Source organism: Gastrolobium bilobum, unplaced genomic scaffold (genome assembly GCF_033153095.1).
Source record: "Gastrolobium bilobum isolate Gb01-03AN ecotype WA unplaced genomic scaffold, APGP_CSIRO_Gbil_v1 utg2195, whole genome shotgun sequence".
NCBI classification, from domain to species: domain Eukaryota; kingdom Viridiplantae; phylum Streptophyta; class Magnoliopsida; order Fabales; family Fabaceae; genus Gastrolobium; species Gastrolobium bilobum.
Genome location: NW_026895782.1, coordinates 1,086,753 through 1,110,663, shown reverse-complemented (window position 1 = coordinate 1,110,663; position 23,911 = coordinate 1,086,753). Strand labels below are relative to the sequence as shown.

At 33.5% G+C, this 23,911-nt stretch overlaps 3 protein-coding genes across 7 annotated transcripts; 2 read left to right on the top strand and 1 right to left on the bottom strand.

The window, feature by feature from the left end:
• Positions 1-3,793: 3,793 nt before the first annotated feature.
• On the bottom strand, positions 3,794-10,196 carry LOC133295923 (inositol-pentakisphosphate 2-kinase-like). Of its 2 annotated transcripts, XM_061494850.1 has the most exons (9): positions 10,128-10,196; positions 9,926-10,041; positions 9,652-9,855; positions 8,981-9,128; positions 8,233-8,273; positions 7,953-8,063; positions 7,157-7,753; positions 6,101-6,304; positions 3,794-4,323 (listed from the first exon to the last, which is right to left on the bottom strand). In XM_061494850.1, exons 2-8 carry the CDS (start codon positions 10,025-10,027, stop codon positions 6,161-6,163), a joined length of 1,347 nt encoding a protein of 448 aa, XP_061350834.1. In that variant the 5' UTR covers positions 10,028-10,041; positions 10,128-10,196; the 3' UTR covers positions 3,794-4,323; positions 6,101-6,160. The 2 variants fall into 2 exon arrangements, with proteins under 2 accessions (XP_061350834.1, XP_061350835.1); XM_061494851.1 differs by lacking the exon at positions 10,128-10,196 and having other exon boundaries at positions 9,926-10,053.
• A 1,520-nt stretch (positions 10,197-11,716) lies between these two features.
• LOC133295841 (uncharacterized) lies at positions 11,717-14,838 on the top strand. Its single transcript, XM_061494701.1, has 3 exons — positions 11,717-11,726; positions 14,351-14,581; positions 14,666-14,838. Exons 1-3 carry the CDS (start codon positions 11,717-11,719, stop codon positions 14,836-14,838), a joined length of 414 nt encoding a protein of 137 aa, XP_061350685.1.
• Positions 14,839-17,360: 2,522 nt separating this feature from the next.
• LOC133295914 (abscisic acid 8'-hydroxylase 4) lies at positions 17,361-23,675 on the top strand. 4 transcript variants are annotated; one of them, XM_061494834.1, is made up of 10 exons: positions 17,361-17,620; positions 18,627-18,952; positions 19,310-19,455; positions 20,344-20,530; positions 20,610-20,689; positions 20,772-20,858; positions 21,037-21,115; positions 21,230-21,336; positions 21,462-21,584; positions 23,658-23,675. In XM_061494834.1, exons 1-10 carry the CDS (start codon positions 17,385-17,387, stop codon positions 23,673-23,675), a joined length of 1,389 nt encoding a protein of 462 aa, XP_061350818.1. In that variant the 5' UTR covers positions 17,361-17,384. The 4 variants fall into 4 exon arrangements, with proteins under 4 accessions (XP_061350818.1, XP_061350816.1, XP_061350815.1 ...); XM_061494832.1 differs by lacking the exon at positions 23,658-23,675 and adding an exon at positions 21,722-21,928 and having other exon boundaries at positions 18,627-18,948; positions 19,306-19,455; positions 20,775-20,858; positions 21,462-21,580; XM_061494831.1 differs by lacking the exon at positions 23,658-23,675 and adding an exon at positions 21,722-21,928 and having other exon boundaries at positions 18,627-18,948; positions 19,306-19,455; positions 21,462-21,580.
• Positions 23,676-23,911: the final 236 nt, after the last annotated feature.

The following is a 23,911-nucleotide window of genomic DNA, read 5'->3' as shown; positions in this document are numbered from 1 at the left end:
CTTTTTACCTGTTGAAGGATCAATGCGAAAATATTTTTTATAATCTAGGATTATCTAATAATTTGGTGTTCCATCTCGAAATATCAATTTTTTCTTTCTTTTTTAATCTTTGTTATTGTTTCTTTTTTTTAATTTTTTTTTTTCATCTACACCAAGGGACTATTAAAAAATGGTGATCAATGCAAACCCTTTATAATTAAGAGCTGTCCCATCATGCTTGCTGCATATGCTAACAACTAGAGATTATTCGCATATTTATTATACAATTCAAAATCATTTTGTTTGTTTGTTGTAAGGTCAACCCACCTGTGATCGGAGGAGAAGGCATCTCTATTGGAGTAGAGGAAGTAATGGGAGATAGGGAATTAAAAATTGTAATGGAGAATATTTGTGAAGATTAATTCATGCTATTCTTCTTGCATGTTTCCGACTGTTATGGACTGAGCATTATGTTTAATCCTTGACTATAAACCCGATTTCGGCAAAAGGACCTGTTTCTAGTTTTTTGGGTGAGATTCAGTAATATTGATTCAAATTGGGTTTCAATGTTTTTTTTGTTTTTTTTATCATTTTTAGTCTTTCAGTATGATACTGAAATTATAAAACGATATGGTTAAGCCCTCCAAATTCGTAACGTTTCTGGCGCCTGAAATTTTTATCTTAATTTGCTTATCACTAGGCTAAACCCTGAGTAAACAAATAATTTCAATCAATATTGCAACATTAAATAAATAAATAAATAACTAAGTTTAACTGACTACCAATATTACAAATAATGTAATAATTTGCTTATTACATTCATGTTTTACAGTCTCTTTGCATATTGACAGTTATTGTATAGTTTTAAACTAAATTTAACTGATTATCAAAAAAATAATAATAATAACTAATGTTATTGCAGATTCTTAAAGCAAGGAAGTTTTATACTGAGAAAGCAAAGCACGTGTCCAACATGATCCAATGGCACAGATTCAATTGTAGAGACGAGTCATCTGATTCAATAATATACCCAGCAGCCTTTTATTTGGTTTCCTTCCTCAATAAATCATGTTTAATTTGATAATCTGAAAATTAAAATTTTTCAAATTTGGCGTTCGTAAAAATACTCTGGTTTCCACTAGGATTTTGAATTCTAGTTGTATGAAGTCCTTCGGTACTATCCACATGATTATCATGGTGACGATACGAAAGGGAGATCTGTTTAGATTAAGGCTTGGCAAAGTTGATCCCAATAAGCTTATGCAAGTGACTACCGTGCAAAGTTTTTTTTTTTTACACAACCGTGAAAAGTTATTTGAAGTACCATGTTCAGGGTTTTGAGAAAACATTTGCTGTTAAGTTTCCAGCTTGCCTTATAGCAGCCAAGAGGCACATAGATTCAAGTACAACCATTTTGGTTGTTCAACTAAATGGTCACTGAAAGTTTCCCAGTCACCATTTCAACTAAGTTATTTAAGACTATAGTTTATATGACCATGCTGCCTTTCGCTTGCACAGGCAGCCTTCATCTTACAGACCAAACCGAAGAATAAAGAGATCATTATTCACCGGACGCTACAAATTTTCAGATTGTCTCATTTAGCAAATGCAATTTTCTTTTCAGAAAGCAAAAACCCGAAGTATTGACAACATAGTGGATTCATATGAAATCACATTATATATATATATATATATATAGGATTTAACATTTCTGCAGCAGCCGTAAATAGTGTTATCTATACACAGAAAAGTGGGCCCCACGGCTTTTTAAAAAAAAAAAAAAACTCAGGATCCGTTGCCGTATCCTAAGATTCGGACGTGTATCCTTGCTTGCTGTAGGTACAGCAGTTGCAGAAATTATTTTGCCATATATATATAGAGAGAGAGAATCATTTGACACCGGTGTCAAACAAAAAGTATGACACCTTATCTAAGAGTCATTAATCTTGCTTTAATTTAACGACTGCAATTTGTAAGCATGTGACACCGTTGATCTACCTTGATCAAACAACTCTCAGATGAGGTGTCAAATGATCCTACCCCATATATATATATATATATATATATATATATATATATATATAATCTATCATAGAACATGTTATCCAAATGATGTTAAAATCATTGAGAGGAGATAATCTGTGTTAGAGAAATCACTTTGACAATATTCACAATTCCATAAAATACACACCAGAAATTGAAACATGCAATAAAACAAAGTTAAAACATACCGTACAAAAATATATGAATGCGACAAGGGAAAATCCGAGCTCAATGTTAGATACTGTGTTCTTAAGACAATTTTGCCCTCTTTATGTTGCCTAAGATTTGTGGACAATTGTCTTTCAGGATAGAACAAATTATTTCTATTCTTGTGGCGGTACTTCCACATTGAATAGCTCCATCGAACTCAACCAATCGGACTAGAGTAGAAGAATACAAATACAAAGAATGTACAAAACCAACAGGGAAAAACTTCACACTTTAAAATTCCGATTTCTATTTTATAAAAACCGTAAGGTCACAATTTAAATGACAACTATTCGACGACGAAATAACACATCCGTTCAACGACGAAAAGACACACCTTTTCCATATCAAACTTCTTATTCATAAAGATAATTAATTCAAAATTAATTCTAGCAGAACATACATATAATTTTTGCTCGAGAGAAAGATTAACAATGGTACAAATGGCACACCGATTAGACTGTGTTACAACATAATGGAACAATAACTATGAGGAATAGCATCTTTTTTCATCCTTTATCTTTTTCTATCTCTACTCAAGTTCTGCTTATTTTCTGAATTTTCTAACCTTGTTGATTCAGCAATGTCACCCTGATTTTGGCCCGGTTGAGGACAATGGAAGTAATTCCTTTACTAGTTGTTATTAATTTCATCACCTTTTGTCTGCACCATGAACAGAGCAGTTTTAACGACGGCAGAGCTTTCTTTGATACAAAAGCGTGTCAGATAGGTTAGCACTTCCCAACCAAAAGAAGAGAAATTCAATACCAAAATAAACAAACTGCAAATAGTAGTGCAGCATGTCAGTGTTGTGACTTGTGAGGATAGGATCACTTTAGAAGAAGTAAATCATAATATTTCTCACATAACAAAAGAGTGCTATCATGTGGAAGGAGTGTACGAATCCATAATATGTAACATTAGACATGATTTGGGAATCTATAATTGCAATGCCAAATCAAGCACCAGCCGAAACAAGAATCAAGATTTGCTACTATAAATTATTTTCTATCAGACCTCATCTATTCCTCATGTGTATATAGGCACCCTGTTTACCATGTTCCACCGTAGAAGTTTGGCCGAAAGTAAATGGAGTGGCAGTGCTAGAAGGCAACTAGACATCTAGTAATAAAAGCAAATCAGATGACTTAATGTCCAATATCTATGCCCTCCCAAGTGAACAAAATGCAGAAACTAAACATTCATAAAAATAAGACTCAAAAATACCTATGCTCCATATTACACAATTATGCAGCTTAACCTAGATTCTTGTTCAGTAAACAAATTTTCAAGAGTTGACAAATAGCAACTTGAAGAGAAGAAATTACAGCCTGTACATATGATAATCAGATCGATGCTGTATGCACCCAACGCTACTCAGTACTCACCACAAAGTTTACCAAAATGCATACCATTTACTCAACCAAAAACAAAATGCATACATTTAAGAGAGTGAGTTGACGTGGGTGAGGTACTCAACATCAAGCCAACTCATACTGAAACACGTCAACTCATACTGAAAACAAGTATGCTAAAACAATCAATGAGCTCTAGCATTCTCCTTAATCAATCAATATCAAGAAACAATTTCTGATATCAACACGGTTTGCAGTACTGACAGCTGTATTTTGAATATTGCTTCACTTCAAGTGAGAAACAGATGGCTCTATACATAATTTATGATATACTGATATTCCATAGAGGCCTGCTCTACAAAGTTATTTGTAAAGAAAGAAAATGAAGGCTTGAAATAAAAAAATCATTCTGGTCAAAAGAGGCTTTGAGATTCTCAGATCATCAGAACAGCTTTGATTAGAATGTGCCAGCAGACTGGTGAAAGCATGACCCACTTCCAGAAATCCAACCTTGATATGTCCCTTTTGTACTATTTGAACTTAAGATAATAAAATCCTAGTGTGTGCCTCCAAGAAAGAGAGAGAAAGGAAGAACCTCGTAACAGCTCATGAATTCATCGTATGGTACACACAAATCATCAGTCAAGCCACGGCCAAACTAGGCTGACGAAAAACCAGATTTGAGCTGAAGTCACGGTCTAAAATAGGCTTTGCTTTGTCAGGTCCTCAGTACAATTTACTGCATTACAGTGGAAAGTTAGCAGATAAGTATGACCATGAAGTTTGCAAAGCTAAAATTCTGATTATTATTGTCATTTAATTTAGTTGAATTGATTCATAGTAGGGAACTGGTATCATTAGTAATGCTGTTTCCTTTTCTAAATATGAAATTTGAACAGAATTTAAAAACACGAAAATTATTTTAATATATAAAAGCACTTAAAATCTGCAAGTTTACTGTTTGTATATATTGTTCTCAGAAATTAATTGGCAAATCTAAAAGTTCTAATAGAACAAAACAAAACAAAAAATTAAGAAAGACTTGTTTTCTACTCATACTGGCAATGCCAAATTACTTAAAAACTAAAGCTTACAAATATCAAGAAACTGTTTTCCATTCACCATACACCTTACCTAAACGCGACTTTTTTCATAAGTGAGAGGTCGCAAAAAACTTCCATATACACTGCCTTAGAGAATTTAAGGATCAAATGAAGCATTACAAAGAACTACATATTTTATTAATATTAAAATATGAAATGTAATGTACAATTTGCTTGCCAAATTCAACTTGATCCTGAACAGAGATTGAACAATCAAACCATGAAGCTAATTATCTGGCACATGAAGGCTATGTGATTGACAATTAACATGTCCTTGTTGAAAGAAAAAAAATGTTAAACTAAGTTTCCAAAATCTGAGGATAGTGTTGGAAAGTATCTCTTATTTAGGGAAATACTCTCAAACAGCTAGGATGCCGTTATGCATTTCTAATAATTGCATCAAGATAACTCTGATTAAACATCACCTCATGCACATTAGTTCCACCCTATCATTTAGAGCCTAATCAAGAATACAGGTTAAATTGTTCACAAATTAAATCTTACAACAAAGAATCAACAACCATTGATTCAAGTGGTAAAGAGTTTGTTCCCTTTAACCAGAGGTCTCGAATTCGAGCCTTAGGAGTGGAAAAAATGATTTTTGGAGAACCACCCATAAATAGGTCCGACCATGCTCAAACTGGATTTAGTTTGGTAATCAACGAAAAGCTGGAGAAATCCAAAAATTTTATAACGAAGACGCCATCTTATTGGCCATGGTATCTCTAAAGTGATGAAGTTGGAAACCAAGCATAAGTTTAGTTACGACTGACACGTGTTTCATTCAGTCATTAAACTGTCTTAAGTATTCATCTTTATACATCAAACAGAAATCAAATTTCAGTTTTATCAATAAATGTACCATATGAGCTGGGCATGGACAGCATTATAGTAGTCTTATCACTTTCACCTATAGCTGAAATTTTATTTCTTTTTGGGGCATCACCTCGTATTTCTTATTGTTATGTACAGATCAAAACAGCTATGATCTAAATGGACCAAAACTTCAACCTGTAACATGGCCATCAGAATCCAAGCATGGGCAGATGCATTTAAAAATTTGTTGTTATCATCTAGTACCAGCATATGTGTGTGTGTGTGTGTGTGAAATTTAGAAATAATGATCGAGTGAGGTTTTATAGTAAGATATAACATACAAAAGCTTCCACAAACTAAAGCAACATACAGAACACCATCAGATGTTTCAGGAGGTAAAAGTAGAAGGAATAGAAAGACAATAAAGACACAAATAATTACATAGAAAAGGGGAATTTGACAACTCCATCAAAAAGAACATTGAAAGTAGAATCACAGGGCAGGGGTTAAATAAAGCATACAAGTTTCCAACTTAAGACTTACATAGAAGAACATTTTGAGGTAATGAAGAGTATTGATCAAATTACTAATGCTTACCAATTCAATATTCCACAAATGTCATCTACAACAGGTGTCTATTAACTTTCGATATGCAGATTAAGATGCTTGCAAGTTTGCGACTTTATTTCTTCCTTGATTCATTTTGATCATTTCTCTGTAGCAGCTCACTATCTTCTTATCCAATTCATAATATTCTTCCATTTTACTCAAATGCTTCAAATCCAGGTCAATAAAATACACCTAATACAGATCAAATTGCAATTAAACTAAGATAATCAATGTAACAAGCATTACCACTGCCATTGTTTTATAAATAAAGAGAATATAATCATTAATAACGGCAATAACATTAGTGGCTAAAGGTGGCAATAATTTAGACTTGTTTCATATAATATGATATCCGTGAAGAGAATTTTTGCATGTTATTGTTTTATTTTCTTTAAAATAAGAACTATAATTGCAATGGCTATAAGATATTAAAAAATCTTTTCTCAAGTAATGCAATTGAGATAAAGGACTAAAAAATAGGAATGGAATCATGAGTTATGAAAAACTTGTTCATGGGTTGAAACACCTGAAAGGAAAGGGGATGGGCGTTTCTGTGCATACATTAAAGCCCCAATTGGGAATGCTGTGGCTTTTGGATTTATTGCTTCTTGAAAGCAGAAGTCACAAATTTGTGTTCAATAAAAAAAAATTTAGGATGCTTCTTCTAGTGCTTTTGAGAAGCACCCTAGGGGATTCTCCCAAATTCTACCTTTATCCTTTCCCACTTTAAACTGGTGTCTATAAATTTTTATGATGTTTTATTTTTAATTTATTTTTTGTAATTTTAGATGTTTTTTGCGATAAATTTTACCAAACACATTTTTTTTTTAATTGGAGTGCAATTCACAGAATATTTATATCATTTTCATCAAACAAAAGTCTAAATGACCTTTCACAGTAGCTTTTTAAGAGCGCCTACACAATAGCAACTTTTTAAAATCAACATCATTCTCAAATGGGTCCTAAAATAATAAATGTAACAGCACTGTCTACCTTTGCAAAAAATACTTAACCACGTAATAATAAATGTAAAGGGCTGCCTACCTTGTAATCGAAGGTTTGCTCAGTGGACTCAAGATATACATTATTGCATACGGATCCAGAATCTCCCTCTTTCCTTGGTCTAAAACATATAATCAAACTACAGTCTTTTGCAGTTGCTGCTATCAGGTAGTCCTTTACAATTCTCAGGCTTTCATCAAATGAAGCAGAATGCAAAGAGGTATATCTTTTCACTTCTTCTTCACTCAATTCTCTACATACCATGCATTGTTGACAAGTAATGTCATAATATGCATGTATTACTCCTTCTATGTCATCATTATCAAGCTTCTGAACATCAAGGAGCCGATCAAGGACTCCTGATTTTTGCAAAGCCTCAGCAACAAGAGTGAGCAAGTTCTCTGTACATAGACCATCATCAGCTTGAATAACAGACTTAAGTTCATCTTCAAATGCTTTCGCAATACAAAAATTTGTATCTTCTGCACCACCTCCCAGTCCGCCAAATATGAGAGAGCCATTCATAAATACACGAAAATTGTTTTGAGGGGTAGTAAAGAGATCCTTGATAGCTTTATGAATTCTTTCCTTGGATCCAGAGAACAGATCAAGTGGATTGTATTCACTTAGCAGTGATATCTGCAAACATATTGGAATAAATTATATCTCAAATATGAAGTTTAAAAAGGATAGTGTATATTGACGTAAAATTTTAATAACGTCCATCAACAGAACAAAGGATTAAATTCTGACAGTAAAAGATATGACAACAAGGAAGAAGTATGTATTATGCAGCAACTGGACCACCATCAAAAGTCAAATTTTGTGGATGGGGTACCTCTCCTTGATGCAATTTCAGGGCTTGGTGCATTTCAAATCGAGTTATCCTCCTTTTGATAGCAGTTTCTTTGGATATGAATCTTGAAAGGGGAAGAAATCCGCATTTGGGCTACTTGTTCAAAACAATATTTAGAATGTTACAACCAAGCAAAAGAGAGAATAAGGGGAAGCAAGCTTGATAATCAATTTTAAATTTTAAATTAAGGTATTGTCTAATGGGAGGAAAAAAAACACATTCTACCAAAGAATAGTAATGTATGACATTATGCAGAGCTTACCTTTATCTCAACAGATATGCAGGGGCTTGATCCAAGATTACCTGAAATGAAAAAGAAAGCTTGTAACAAAACTTTCAAATGTTTTGTAGATGTTTTATGGAGTTAGAAAGCTTACATCACGAGTTTACTAGATTAATATTACAAGGGATAACATACAAAATGAAAGGCTGAAGGGGTGTATAAATTAGGGTTTTCATGTTGGAGTCAGATTAAGCAGCTTAATGGCATACTTGCATGATTAATAGCATGTTAGGTTCCACCCCAAAGTAATTTTGCCTCCCTACATTACTTTTCTGCCGCTAAAAGTTTGCATATCTAGCGCCTAGGTATGGTGCATGTTTGGAGTCCAACCCAAGGGAGGTAAGATAAACCAATCATGCAGTGTAGCCTGTAGGCAAGATTAAATATTAACTTCTGCCACTTCTACAAATGGATGATTTCTCAGCAAGGTACTAGAAACTGTTAGCTGGAAGAAACATAAGGACCATAGCAACTGCATATTCCACAAGTTTACATGCAGGGGACGGGCGGACAAATATCTTTTGAGATGAAGAAACCTTTTAATGCCAAATATGTAAGGGTTTAGTTGCTCATGTAATGAATGAGTAATGATCAGATACCAGTATTTAAAGCCCTACGTTGGGTGAAAATTAAAACCTGGATCTCAACCGGATTAGAACATACCAATACTCAGATACTTCATTTAGATGTTAAAGACTTTAAAAAGGGTAACCAGTAGAAGCATTACCATGAGTGAAGAGTGAATGATCAGACATGAGAAGCACAGAATCACAATGTGTGTCGACCTGGGCAGTATCAACTCTCCAAGGAGGACGTTGACAAATGACATCCTTCTGAACAGATTCAAGAAATTCCCTCGACACCAAGACAAGCATCTAACAAAGTAGCGAAGGATAGGTGAGAGTCAGAGATCAATATCACTAACTTTCTCAACCATATCGTAAAATGTTGTGCATGGATAATTCGTTAATTCATGAACTACTAAATTCCGCTAAATACATATTTATCAATAACAAAATCAGCTAAAATAGAGACATTAACCATTTTATTGACTTGTCCATAAGGCCTAAATCTACAGCATTCAACTTAAACCAAAAATAACACCCCACTGAACCCCCCGACTTGTGAGAGTAGCGGTGAGGAAATCCTTGCATTCCATTTATGCAAAGAAACGGTTTTTTTGAATTTGAACCAGTGACCTTTTCGAGGCTTGGCCTCATATTCAACTTAAACCAAAATGCAAAAAAAAAAAAAAAAAAAAAAATGTAAATAAATAAATAAATATTCTAGACTGATCATTTACTACAATCTGGTTTTAAGTCCTGAAAAAAGCATACATTAACATCATGGTAGAGATAACCACTCCGAGATAAGGGGTTTCCAACAACACATACATACCCCAGGATCAACATATTTGGAACCAAGCAATGGCTTCATAACGTGGCAGACAAAAAGTTGGCCTGCAATTTCATGGTCTGAAGATGATACGAGTTCATCTACATCTTTCCAGAGAAGACGTTCGTGCGCTGTCAAAGCAGAGGGGCTCCTCACACTCACAGCGTCATTCGTTGGAGCCTTACGGATGCGCATCACTTTCCCAATCTGCACGAACAAATCACATTAAGCTTTGTAAAACAATTCGGTCAAAAAAGAGAATTCGCGAAGAACATACAAATGCAGGAGATGATCCAGTATATGCCAGAACAAGATTAGCAGCTCCTTCTCCTCTGTAAACCCACTCTGCAGCGTTCTTCTCCCTTAGTATCACCTCCATCCAACAACTTTTACCTAAAAGAAAAGAATGATGATCGGTGAAGCATTTCTTCAAACACTACGAAGGCACGCGAAATCAATCAAAGAAAAAGTTAAAATACCTAAGAACTAAAACAGAGAGTCAAAGAAACCCTGGCGACTATTCCATTCTACTGTATCCAGTTCCGGTAATTTATGCTGGTGGCTAACTGACTGCGGCTGAGATCGTTTATCAAAATTTTAATTTATTAAAAATTATTTCGGCTAAATATTTCTATTATCTTAATTATAATCCTTATTAAAATATTAATTACATTAAATTAAAAGAAACATCAATCTATGTAATTTTTCTTTTCTTGAAGAAAATGGCAAAGAATAAGACACTTGCTTAACTTATCGTGATATTTAGTTTAAATTTTATCCACAGTCGAGGCCTTATTTTTATTTTTTTTTGGTTTGTCGAGGCCTTATTTTAATTCACAAAGATATTAAATATATAGATAAAGTGTCTCGTACATAAAAAAAAAAAAAAAAAAAAAAAAAGTGAATAAGATCCATTTATTTGATTAGGTTCCATCCATTTAAGTGGATTATATCTATTTTTTTATGTGTTGTATTAGACAACATATCTCACACAACATAAAAAAAATAATCCTTAAATATATGCGTCTTTCTATTTATAACAGGGTCACTTATTTATTTTCTCTTTAGCATTTTCTCAACAAGCTTATTTCCTTGCCCAATAATAAAAAAATATGGAACAATACTGAAAATAAATATAAAGTCAAAAGTTGTATAAAAATAGGGAAAATATGTGTCATTTTAAATGATACACCTTATCTCCTTCCACTTTCACAAAAATGTGAGACCCACACCTTTAAAACTTTTTTCACTCATTCTCTTTCTTATTATTTATCTTTTTCTCTCACTTAAAATGACATAATTTTATATCCTTCAAAATGATAAACACTTTTTTCGTAAAAATATTACTTTTTTACTACCTAGTAGTGTGTGCTAGGGGTGTTCGCGGTCTGGATTGGATCGGTTTTGGGAACAAAAATCATCCGATCCAATCCCTTCGGTTTGATCATGTAATCATCCATTCGGTTTGGATTTTTTTTCAAATCCGATCCGATCCAATCCAATTTCTTTCGGTTTGGATTGGATCGGTTTTCGGTTTTTTGAAATTCCTAAATTTGTTTCATAATTATTGTGCAAATAACATTTTTTGTATATATTGGCTTTGTAAATTTTTTTCTTTTGAAATACAAAAGCATTAGTAAACAAAAATATATATATAATTTTTTCGGCAATGAGATATGAAGCTCTACACAGATAAAACTTTGTTGATAAAATGTGACTAGATTTTTTCTTGGATTTAGTTGATGGGTTAATGGGTCTTGAGTTTAAAAATTTGTGGGATATGATTGGGGAAAGACCCAAGTAGGTAGAGGAGAATTAATATATTGGATCGGTTTGGATTGGATCAGTTTTCATCACTTAATCCGAAAACCGATCCAATTCAATTAAAATTTACGGTTTTTTTTTTCGGTTTTCGATTTTTCGATTTTCGAATTATTCGGTTATCGGTTTTTCGATTCGATTATTGCGGTTTGAATCGGTTTGGTTCGGTTGGTGAACACCCCTAGTATGTGCTCCTACATCACCCGAAAATATTTTCGCTCCCGACGTGGAACTGCTTACAAGACTCATGAGACCAGGTACATTCCTACGAGCGTGAACTCCTCCAAAAGCATTTTTATAACCAAAGGGGACCTCGTGCATGCTGAAATTACAGAACCAAGCAAATTTCGTGCTCAATGACGTCCTTGAAACCAAATTTCTTAAGGAGGATGTTGACGAGGGGCAATTGAGCTTAGAAAATTTTAAATTTTAAATTAATGTTAATTTTTTAATAATAATTTTGATCAATAAAAAAAAGCACAGATTATGTGGGAAAAACTTCAAAAAAGAAGGAAAAAAAAATGACTTAAATTCGATTATCTCTATTCAATAGGGAGACAAATTCATTGTAATGAGTCAAACCCAATTTAAAGTACAAGAATATAATATTTCTGCCCTTAATGTATGAATTCACTAAAACCATGACTTAAATCTAGATTCAGCATTCCAATTTATCTAAGGCAGTGTTTGGTGTCACATATAACACTTGGGGCATGTTTGATACATAGTATAGGATAAAGTCTGAAAGTATAAGACCTGATATTGTAAGATATGATTGTATAAGACCTGATTAATTTTTGATACTATCCAGCGTTTGACATGATATTATATAAGATAAAATCATTCAATATTTGATAATACACTGTATAATACTAGATAGATTAAAAATAAATATTTTTGTCAAAAATATCTTTTAATAATGAATTTACATAATTCTTCCAAATATATCAGATGATATTATTTTTTATAAAAATATGTTGATCAGTGTGTCCAAAAAATATATTCATTTTTATAAAAATAAAAATCTCCAATGTTTTAAGAAATTATATATTGAAAAATTATTTTTAATTTTAATATACTAATATTAAAATAATATATTAATTCTTGATAATTGCATTGGTTAATACATCAACCCCTTATCAGGCCTAATCCTACCCTCATAGGCCTGATTAAGTTATACATCATTTTAATGTATAAAGAGATCCTGCTGTATAAGCTAATACTATACGATAGTCACATCAAATAACTAAAAAAGTTGTAACGTATAGTATAAGCTTATACTATCAGGCCTTATACATCACACCAAACAGGCCCTTAATAGTATAAGTTTATATTATATGTTATGATATTTTTAGTTGTTTGATATGACCATCGTATACTATATAAGCATATACAGCAGAGTCTCTAAATACATCAAAATGATGTATAACTTAATCAGGCCTAAGGGGTGGAATTAGGCCTGATAAGGGCCTAATGCATTAACATCGCTGACCAATATAATTATAAAGAATTAATATATTATTTTAATATTAATATATTAAAAAATTAAATTATTTTTTAGCATATTAATTTTTGAAATATTGGATACTTTTATTTTTATAAAAAATAATAACTTTTTGGACACGCTAATCAATAGATCTTTACAAAAATTAATATCATATAACATATTTGGAAGAATTATATAAATTATTTATCAAAGAATATTTTTATCAAAAATATTTATTATCCTATCTAGTATTAAACAGTGCATTACCAAACATTGGATGATATTATCTTATACAATATCATGCCAAATGCTCGATAATATTAAAATTTAATCAGTTCTTATACAATCAGGCATTACATCATCGGGTCTTATATATCAAGTTTTATTCTATACAGTACACCAAACATACCCTAAGTAAATTACTTGTAATTGTATGTCAAACCCTGACAATTGCAAAAGTACAGACCTCAATTAGCACTAGATAATTGTTCCCATATTACCTACTTTGACAATAACTAAAACAAAAATAAAAAATTACAAAAAAACAATTTAAGAGTAACTTACATGCTTCTAATCAATAAGCAAATAGGTAAAATTCAAACATAAGAGAAGGACTCAATGCATCTATTAACGCATTGTTCGCAAAATTATTTTGAATGCGCTTTAGTAAGAAATACTTATAATACGTGTAATGCACTTTTTCCCTTCAATGCTGATACCGAAAAAAGACTCATAATATGATTTTTATATTTTTTTTTTCTCAAAATCAAATATTAGAAAAAATCTATAAATTTTTATACTAAATCTAGATTATCATTATTTTAAAGAAAACTTTCAAAAAAAAAAATTAAAAATAGGATCAAAATTTTCAAATTAATTTTTCAAAAGTTTACTTTCCAAAATTAAATAAAATAGAATCAAATTTTCAAAAAGAAATTTCAAATTTAAAACTAAATCTTAAAAGTCTATAGATTAAAGAGTATAGGGAGCAGCACATCAGTTGCGGTAAAAGATGTTTATAACTGGTTGATTAATGATGGGGAATTAGTTGTGGGAGATAGTTCTTTGTGGCATCTGTTATGGAACTGGTCTGGTCCTCAAAAAGCAAAAGTTCTGATGTGAAAAATCTTGCATCGTAGGTTACTTACTATGGATAAAATTGTTAGTTGGGGTGGAGGATAAGATTTGTGTCCAATTTGCAAAACTGATAGTGAAACAATCCGTCATGCATTAAGGGATTGTTTTGAGGTGAAAAATCTTTGGGGCAAGTTGATTACCAACTATTTTAGATCTAATTTTTTTGAAGCTGATTTGGAGCATTGGCTAGAGTTTAATATAAAAGGTATCGTGGGGTTAAACTTACCTGGTAATTGGTTGTCAATTTTTTCCTATCAGTGTGGAAGATTTGGAGCTGGCGCAATGAGGTTCGGCATGGGACTACTATATTGGATCTATCTATAAGGGAACGCATTATTAGTAATCTAGTGAGGAAGGTAGATCAAGCTTTTAATTCATCTAATAGTCATCAATTGGGTAGAAGGACTGTGGTTGTTAACATTGCGTGGCAGTTTTCGGAAGCTGGTTGTGTTAAGATTAATACTGATGGTGCTGCTAGAGGGAATCTGGGTCTTGCTGCTTGTGGGGGCATTATTTGAGATTCTACTGGTAAATGGATAAAAGGTTTTGCGTTTAAACTTGGTTCTTGTTCAGCCTTCAAAGCTGAATTGTGGGGAATCCTTTGTGGTTTGGAGCTTGCGTGGAGTGAAGGTTTCTGTTATATTGAGATTGAAAGTGATTCAAAGAGTGCTATATATGTGCTCACCAAGGATGGTATAGCAGTCCGTGAGGGTCATCTGATCACTTGGATACAGACATGGTTATAAAAAGATTGGATAATTAAGTTCAACCATACTTATAAAGAGGGTAACACATGCGCAGATTGGATGGCTAATTATATTCTGGATGCTGAAGAGGGAGTCAATAAAGTTTTATATGGGAATCCTCCTACTGGTATTTATTTGTTGTATTTAGCTGATCTCTCTTCTGTGGAAGGAGTGTTAACGGGCCGAGCCGAGCCGAGCTTTGGTCTTAAAAGGCTAAGCCTGCGTTTAAACGTGTCAGCCTGTTACCTATTACGAATATAATTATCGGCATGTGGCCTGTCTTATTTACAAAAAATAAAAGCCTGATTTGACCTGTTAGCCTGTTTAAAAAAAAATAAAACAACAAAAATTTATCCAAACAAAATATACAATCAACAACACTAGTAATTTCATAAATATTCATAAATTCAATGTATATCCAAACAACATAATATAGAATAAAATTATTCAAAAAATCTATTTAAGCAAAAAAATGGGGTGAAATGGATTGAGGAGAGAGAGGGGGCTATTATAAGTAGTATAAAAATTATAAAATAAAAATAAAAATTAATATACTAGGTTGGTCTGAGAGGCTCCAAGACCGAGCTTTTGAATTGGAGCTTCAGGCCTTTTTATTAAACGAACTTTTATATAAGTCCAAGTCTGGTTCCAATAACCAATTTCAGACATGTAGGTTCTGGCCTTCACGAACCGAGCCAAAAGCCCCTGATTTGTTTACCACCCCTAGTGGAGAGAGATCGTGCTTTAGTTTTCTGCTTGTTTTGTTTTGGGCTTTAGCCCTTTTAATTACCCAAAAAAAAATATAAAAAAAATAAAATAAAGATTTTCTATTTTCCTTTTTAATTTTTCAAAACTTTAAGATAATGTAACCCAAGGCATAATTATGATTTACCTCATTCAACAATTTCATGAAATCGAAGATTTTATCTTGTAATTTCGATCTTCACGATTTAATCTTGCAAATTTGATTTTAACGATTTTATCACAATTTTATTGCATCCACTTCTTGAGAATTCATCACACATTAAATTATGTAACAAATTTTCAAAAAAATAAAGATACCGTTAGATAATTTGGCTCACTCGTGATATCAAAACTATACAATATGTGCGACCCAAGAAAGGAGAATATGGAAGAGCTTTTTTTAAAGTGTTCATCATTGGTTTTTCATCTAAAATTGAGATTAGTAAATATTATTATTTTTAATCTTATTCATATTTTAGGATTATGTTCTAGGAATTGTATGATTTATAGAATCGATTTGTTTTAAATACTAAGATTTTTTTATTCCGACACATAAGATTAATTTGATTGAATTATCACAACTAATATTCTTATGTGTTTTTTTTTTAGATATTTCAATCGTTTCATTGCTTCGCAACTATTCCGATTTAGAGCGGGTCCTCGAATTAAGACTTTAAACCCCTCCCAAAGATGGTACTGCATAAGATCGAACACATGTTCCCCCCACACATGCTCAGTTCCTTGATGCCAACTGAGCTATTATCATTTGGTAGAACTAATATTCTTGTTGAAGAGGTAAAAGTGGACTCTTGCGACATACCCTACTATGTGCAGTTCAAAAAGGATTTGAAATGGAGGTTCAAAAGGAAGGCTCATTTGGTGGAAGGAAGTGTGGGGAAAGATTTCGGTTCGATCCTTATCAATATTATTTTGGAGAATATAAAACCTTATTCTTGACTCTCCATACACTTGGGATGAGTTTCATAGTCGATTTAAAAAGTCAAAATTTGCAAATATACCATAAGAGTCTTCTCACATCAAATAGATAATTAAGATTGATATTAAAAAATAAATAAAGGCTCATTCGTGATGGATGGTGAGGAAGCTTACTAAATCGATTGGGATCGTGAAGTGGACTTTGAGAATGACTCATTATTGGGCCGTGGTTGAGTCCATGCTGGAAACCCATTTCGGGAGTGACATAATGGATGAGCTATTTTCATAGGCAAGGTGGAAAATTTACGACCATGGACTTCGAGTGAATGATTTCCCTTGTCATGAGTAACCCTCCAATAAAACAGAGGGCAAAAAAAAAATGAAGCATAGCATAGCAAAACATGAACGACACTGCTAACTTAAATAGAAACAAAAAATTTGACGGTGTCAACCAAGTATAAAATAAAGTTGGTGATGGTTCTACACTTGTAGACAAGTTGTGTCAACAATAGCATCACGCATGATCATGACTTGTCGAAGTTAATTTGATCGTTAACAATGTATGACTAGCAGCGATTGGCGACGGGTTAGGTAGATAACCAAGCATGATTAGACATGTTATCAAATATCTCTCGGTAATCTCCATAACCAAGCATTGTCCCACCTTCAATTTCAAAGTGGAAGCCTCAAATGTTTCAAAATTCACTCTAGTGCCTGTCGGCCATATCATAACTTTCTAAACCAACCGTGCTCGTTACTGCCACGTGAATAGAGGTTGCCAATCTATTTTAGTATATATTTAGCACTAAGCAGTATTGTTTATTCACCAAGATATTCGCTCACCAAAGAAGGAGAGGAACCTAAATATGCTTTCCCAATTTGTAATGGAGCATCCTTACATTTGTTACTATATTTGTCTCTTGTTGGTGTTTTTATCATGTCAAAAAGCGTGGGCGCTTTGGTGGAAAAGTAACAAGTACTCCACTGTCGGCATTCCTCCAGGAAATCGAGGATTACCGTTTGTAGGAGAGACACTGCAGTTCATGGCTGCTATCAACAGCAGCAAAGGTGTCTATGAATTTGTCCGTGTTCGCCGTCTCCGGTAACAAATCCTATTCTCGGAAAAGGCTCTCTCTCTCTCTCTCTCTTTGTTCTTGACTCTGTCTTTTGTTGCTTTTGTCCTTAATTGACTCGTGTAGCTGATGTCATGGCTAGTAACAACAGCATCTTCAAAACACAAGGCACTGAAAGCATCTTTAAAAAAAAAAACATAATTAAGTGAAGAAAGTTGCAGTCAAATACAGTTACACTTGCGAAGTTGCAACTAGTTGTCTCCTTATATATTATGTGAGTATCGTCATATTGGTCTAAAAAGTAAAGTAAAAGACATTGATAACAAAAATAATTGGAGAACATGGAATAAGTTTATGAGATATATAAACTCATTAATGTAGCCTCACCCAACAGCTTAAGCTTTTGGGTTGAATTGGTTCTTTACATGGTATCATCAGAGCCTCAGTATACCGGGTTCGATCCTCACCTCACTCAACAGCTTAAGCTTTTGAGTTGAATTGGTTCTTTACATGGTATCATCAGAGCCTCGGTGTACCAGGTTCTTTTCTGAACTAGATGTGATCTTTTTACTGCGTTTGTGAAAACATACGCATGCTAGACCATGCAGACATGCACCGTTTTTTTTTTCTTCCGTAAATGGGTTGTTCAAGATTATTATTTATATTTTATTGGAGATTAAGTGTGAATGATAAAGTTTCACGTTTTTTTGTTAAGAATAGAATAAATGAATAGTGAAAAGACTCATTAACTTTTTTTTATAAAAAATTAGGTTGAGATGTGGGATATGATGTGTAGGCAGTATAGCTTAATCCATCGATGACAATTATTATTTATTTTGGGTTCCCGTATCACTTTACACTTTTTTAGATTTCTTCTTCTTCTATAAATCAAGTCAATAAACACTTATTTTAAAATTCGAATATAGATTTTAACATGGCTAGGTGAGAAAAAGTGAGAAAAGATGGACAAGTTAGCGCTTGATGAAAAATTATAGTTAGTTGCCAATTTTAACGGAGAGGACTTAGGTGTGTCAGATATGGAAATTGCTTCAAGACCAAGTTGTTTGGGGAAACGCACGTTTTTATTTCTAGTACGGAGTCGGCAAAAGCGGTTCTAAACAACGAGGGAGTGAAATTCTCAAAGAGGTACATAAAGTCAATCGCGGAGCTCGTGGGACCCGATAGTTTGCTGTGTGCTGCTGAGCAGCATCACAAACTCATTCGGGGGTGTCTCTTCAGTTTGTTCTCAAACGATTCTTTGTCCTCCTCCGTTAAACTGTTTGATGCACTCGTTCTTGAAGCTATGAGTAGCTGGACATGTGGATCCGTTGTGGTCATACAAGATGAAGCACTCAAGGTATGTACCAAGAATAATATAGAAGTGGAGAAATAAAATGAGGGTGCAATAATTATTATTAGGTTGGTTTCTCCTAAGGTTATTTTAAAAAAAATTGTTTACTATTTATCGAAACAACGTTATTTTTGGATGAAAATTAAGATGTGTTTGTAATTTTAATTTATTATTGGATTATAATAATCTTTATCATTCTAATTTTTTAATCTGTAAACCCAACGACGTTGTTTTGATGAATATTAGACAAAGTTTTCTAATCTAACATTAGATACTTTATTTTCTTGTTATTATTATTTTTTTTGAAAACGTGGGTTTTAAGTTGATTGAAACACGTACGGAAAATGTTTGTAATGCTTGCAGCTAGCTTGTAAGGCGATGTGCAAGATGCTAATAAACACTGAGAGTGGCAATGAGTTAGTTATTATGCAAAAGGAGGTTGCTCGTGTGTGTGAAGCAATGCTTGCATTCCCCCTGAGGTTACCTTGGACCAGATTCTACAAAGGCCTTGAGGTAAATATACAAAGGCGATTACTTAGGAGATAAATTCTTTCATGTTGAGAGACAAATAAAATGGGGAGTTTATCCCAAGGTTCTTTACATGGTATCAGAGTCTCGCCGCCCCCCACTTTCTCTTGTGGTGTTTCTTAGCATAGGTAGGCTGGGCCTGTTGTATTGTCCACTCTTCAAGCCCAATGAGCTCTCGTGTGAGGGGGCGTGTTAAAATATATAGTCCCACATTGGTTGTATGTGCAACTAATGTGGAGTTTATAAGGTCTTGGGCACTCCCGGGCTCTCGTGTGAGGGGACGTGTTGAGATATATAGTCTCACATTGGTTGTATGTGCAACTAATGTGGAGTTTATAAGGTCTTAGGCACTCCCACCCTTTGAGCTAGCTTTTAGGGTGGTGTATCCCAATATTCTTTACAATATCTGAGCAAAAACCATAATTTAGGAATAAACTTTCGTCCAAACCATAATTTAAAATTTTATTAAGGGAAAACAGAGTACTACCATCTCTTTCCTATTTTTCAAAATATATGTTGTGGTATGTAATATAATTTTTTTTATTTTAATAATGTCTTTAAAGTAGATTTAGGTGTCCAAAACGGGTATGACAGGTCATCAGGTCCATCATGCTCTACATGAAATTTCCAGAAAATACACAAAGCACTCATCACTAATTTACTTCTAATGACATTTATTTTGAACCCAAAATATAATTACTCAAGAGGAGGGGAAGGCTTATGGATGATCTAGGTATTGTGATAGAATTAATTATAAGCCTTTTCCTTATGGAATTTGAAGTTTTGATTTTATTTTATTTCCCAATAAGTAATCATAAATTATTCTATTTCACTCGGTGAAATGGTAATTTAAGCTTTCAAGTGATATTGCAGGCTCGAAAAAGAATTATGGATATATTGGATAAGGATATCAGTGCAAGACGAAGTGGAATTACAATTCGCCATGTAGATTTTCTTCAACAACTTTTAGCAGAACATGATAATAAATTAAACGAGGATGAAGTCACAAGGCTAACAGATAGAGAGATCAAAGATAATATCTTAACTATGATGATTGCAGGTAAGTGTATTAATACTATCGATGGAATCACCGAATATGATGTGGACGAGCTTTTGCTATATGAAGTTCGAAATTGCAGGACAGGACACAATAGCAAATGCAATGACATGGATGATCAAATTTGTGAATGAGAATCAGGAGGTTCTTAACATGCTTAAGGTCGGTGAATTTTTCATCTTGATTTTGTCTTTACCTTGTCCTTGGTATTTAAACTGATGGATATAAATTGTTGATTAAATAGAAGGAGCAACTTCGGGTCGAGAAAAAAGGAACAATAAGTGCGTATCTTACACTAGAAGCTCTTAATGAGATGCCATATGCTTCTAAGGTGTGTGTTATTATTATATATATGTTGTATTACAATGGCTTGCTGCTTCATCAAATTTACTAGTACTAAGGAACCAAGCTTTTGCATATTGAGGTGTTGTTCGTTTGTCTTAATTGGACGACTTGCTTCTCTTAAATTAATTGTGGGATCTGATAACATACTAATTGCTCGCAAGCAGGTCGTAAAAGAAGCGTTAAGAATGGCATCCGTAGTACAGTGGTTGCCAAGAGTAGCACTCGTAGACTGTGAGATTGAAGGTCCAAAATATATATATATATATATATTTTCCCTACGTATATTCGTATGTACTGTGTATAAATTGAAAGGAAAAACCCCATAACATAATAATTAATTAATGTTTACATACATAGGATTTAAAATCAAGAAAGGGTGGAACATTAATATCGATGCTAGATCGATACATCTTGATCCAACTGTGTACAATGATCCGGATGTGTTCAATCCTTCAAGATTTCCTGTAAGTCTACCCTAGCTGGTACCCTTTTATTTCTACCTTTTCATTTTGTTTTACACGAACACGATGCATCATGTAATTTATAATTGGAAAAAGAAAACAGAATAAACTGTTCCATTAAATTACAGGCAGAGTCAAAACCATACAGCTTCTTAGCTTTTGGGGTGGGAGGAAGGACGTGCCTTGGGAAGAACATGGCTAAAGCCATGATGCTGGTGTTTCTCCACCGTCTCATCACCAGATACAAGTGGGTGCTTTCTATCGTTGATCACATTAAATTAATTTTGGTCAAAATGCTGATTTTGTGTGTGATTATGCTAGAAGCTAAGAAGCCAGTTAATAACATACTAAACTAAAGTACTGAAATGGTTGTTATGCGCGTATTCAGGTGGGAGGTGATTGATTCAGACTCGAGTATTCAGAAATGGGCGCTTTTTACAAAACTTAAGAGTGGGTGTCCGGTACGTTTGATATCTATGAAGGAGGACACAAAGAAAACTATGTGATAGAATAACGATTTACAATTGGAAGCAATTCAAATGTAATAATGTTGCAATCTATTGTAAAAGATATTTCACTTGTATAAATGCATATTTCTATCTCCTCTTTTTGAAAGCAAATATATTTATGGAATTTGCATTTGTCATTTAACATCACATAACAAATTTTTCTACATACACAACATTTTGTGGGGCCCACACTTTTTGAAGAAAAAAAAAAATTAGGACACGCAAAACAAATTTTTATAACATTACACAATCACTTTTCCTACAACATAACTCTTATAAAATCCTATATTTATTGACTTTTTATGTGTCTGCATTCTTACCCTGTTAACTAACATTAATTGGCTCCTCTTGTCGACCATTTCTTAATGGGTAGGGGTGTAAATGAGCTAAGTCGACTTACAAGGGTCTACGGCTTAACCTATATTAGGTCAGACGACCTATTACTAATAGTAAAATAGAATAGGCCTAGATTTTTAAAAAACCTATTTAGAAAATAGGCCATAGACTTTTTTGTACGTGTCGAGCCTATAAGCCTACAGACCGACCTATATCATATTATTTATTTTAAACAAAATAAATAATATTATTATTTTAATAATTTTGAATAATAAAATAATATTATTTTAGTTATTATTTTAATTATTGAATATTTAATAGGTTTAAACAGGCTAACAGGCCTTCTGAAGCACGGACTCAACAGTTTTTTAAAAAAATACGTGTCTGACACGTGTCGGACACGGACACGCTCCGACACGCGTCCGACACACGGTCAATATTTCCGGACACGTTGACTATTTGGACACGCGAATTTGACCGAATCGGACACGGTCAAAGGGCAAAAATGTAAATTTTTTGAAATTTTTATAAAATTAAAATAAGAGTAAACACCTTTTTTAGTCCCCGTCAATATCTACGAAGTCCTTTTTAGTCCCTGGCAATAAAAAAGGACCAAATTGGTCCCTGAAATTACAAAAAAAAAGGTCATGTTAGTCCTTATGTCAACTCCCAAATATGTAGAGTGGCCCTTTTCTTGTACTTTCAGGGACCAATTTGGTCCTTTTTTATTGCCAGGGACTGAAAAGGACTTCGTAAATATTGCCAGGGACTAAAAAGGGTGTTTTACTCTTAAAATAATTCTAAAAAAAAACAGACAGACACAAACACAGCTCTGTCTCCATAGCCGTCTGCTTCAACCTTCTTCCTCACGTTGTTCTTCGTCGTTCTTGTTGAAGAGGGTGGTGGTTTTTTGCTAGCTTCTAAACCCATTAACTCAAGATATGTGGTGGCTAGAGTCCATTTAGTGTGATTGAGAAGAGAAATGAGAAGGGTGGATGTGAGTATGACTATGAAAGAGAGAGAAGTTGTTCAACAAAGAAAATGGCAGAGTGAAAGAGTAACTCAGTAAAGTGGAAGACAAAAGGAGAGATTTGAGCTGGGCTATACGTGTAGCTTCTATCTCTGTGTCTAAAACCAAAAAAATTGGATATTAAAATAATAGAGGTAAAATGTCAGCCACAAGAAAGATTGGGATATTAAAAAAAAACAAAAAATAATGAAGGTAAAATGTCAGCCACGAGAGAGATTGTTCCACTTTTATGTTTTTATACTTTCTTGTGTATTTGATGAGTGTATTATATAAAAAACTATATCACATATATTGAAATTATTATTTAATATCAAAATGTGTCCTAACGTGTCGAAAATTAACATTTTTTTAAATTAACGTGTCGGCGTGTCGTATCGTGTCGTGTCCGGTGTCCGTGTCCCTGCATCATAGAACAGGCCTAGGCCAAGACTTTTATTTTTTAAATATAGGTCAGACTATACTTGTAATTTGAGGTCTACGCAGGCTAATAGGCCATATCAAACCTAATATTTTTCACACAGACCTGACCTATTTAAGCCAAAGTCTAGCCTATTTACACCCTTGGTCATGCGGCGAGCCTTCTGTTCTGCTAATCTTTTTTTTTTCTACCCAAAAAATTCATATGTCGTTATATTCAGGTAGGAAAAAAATAAAATTCAAATCCCTCGTTAGCGAACAATGATCAGTTGATCACATCAACTGC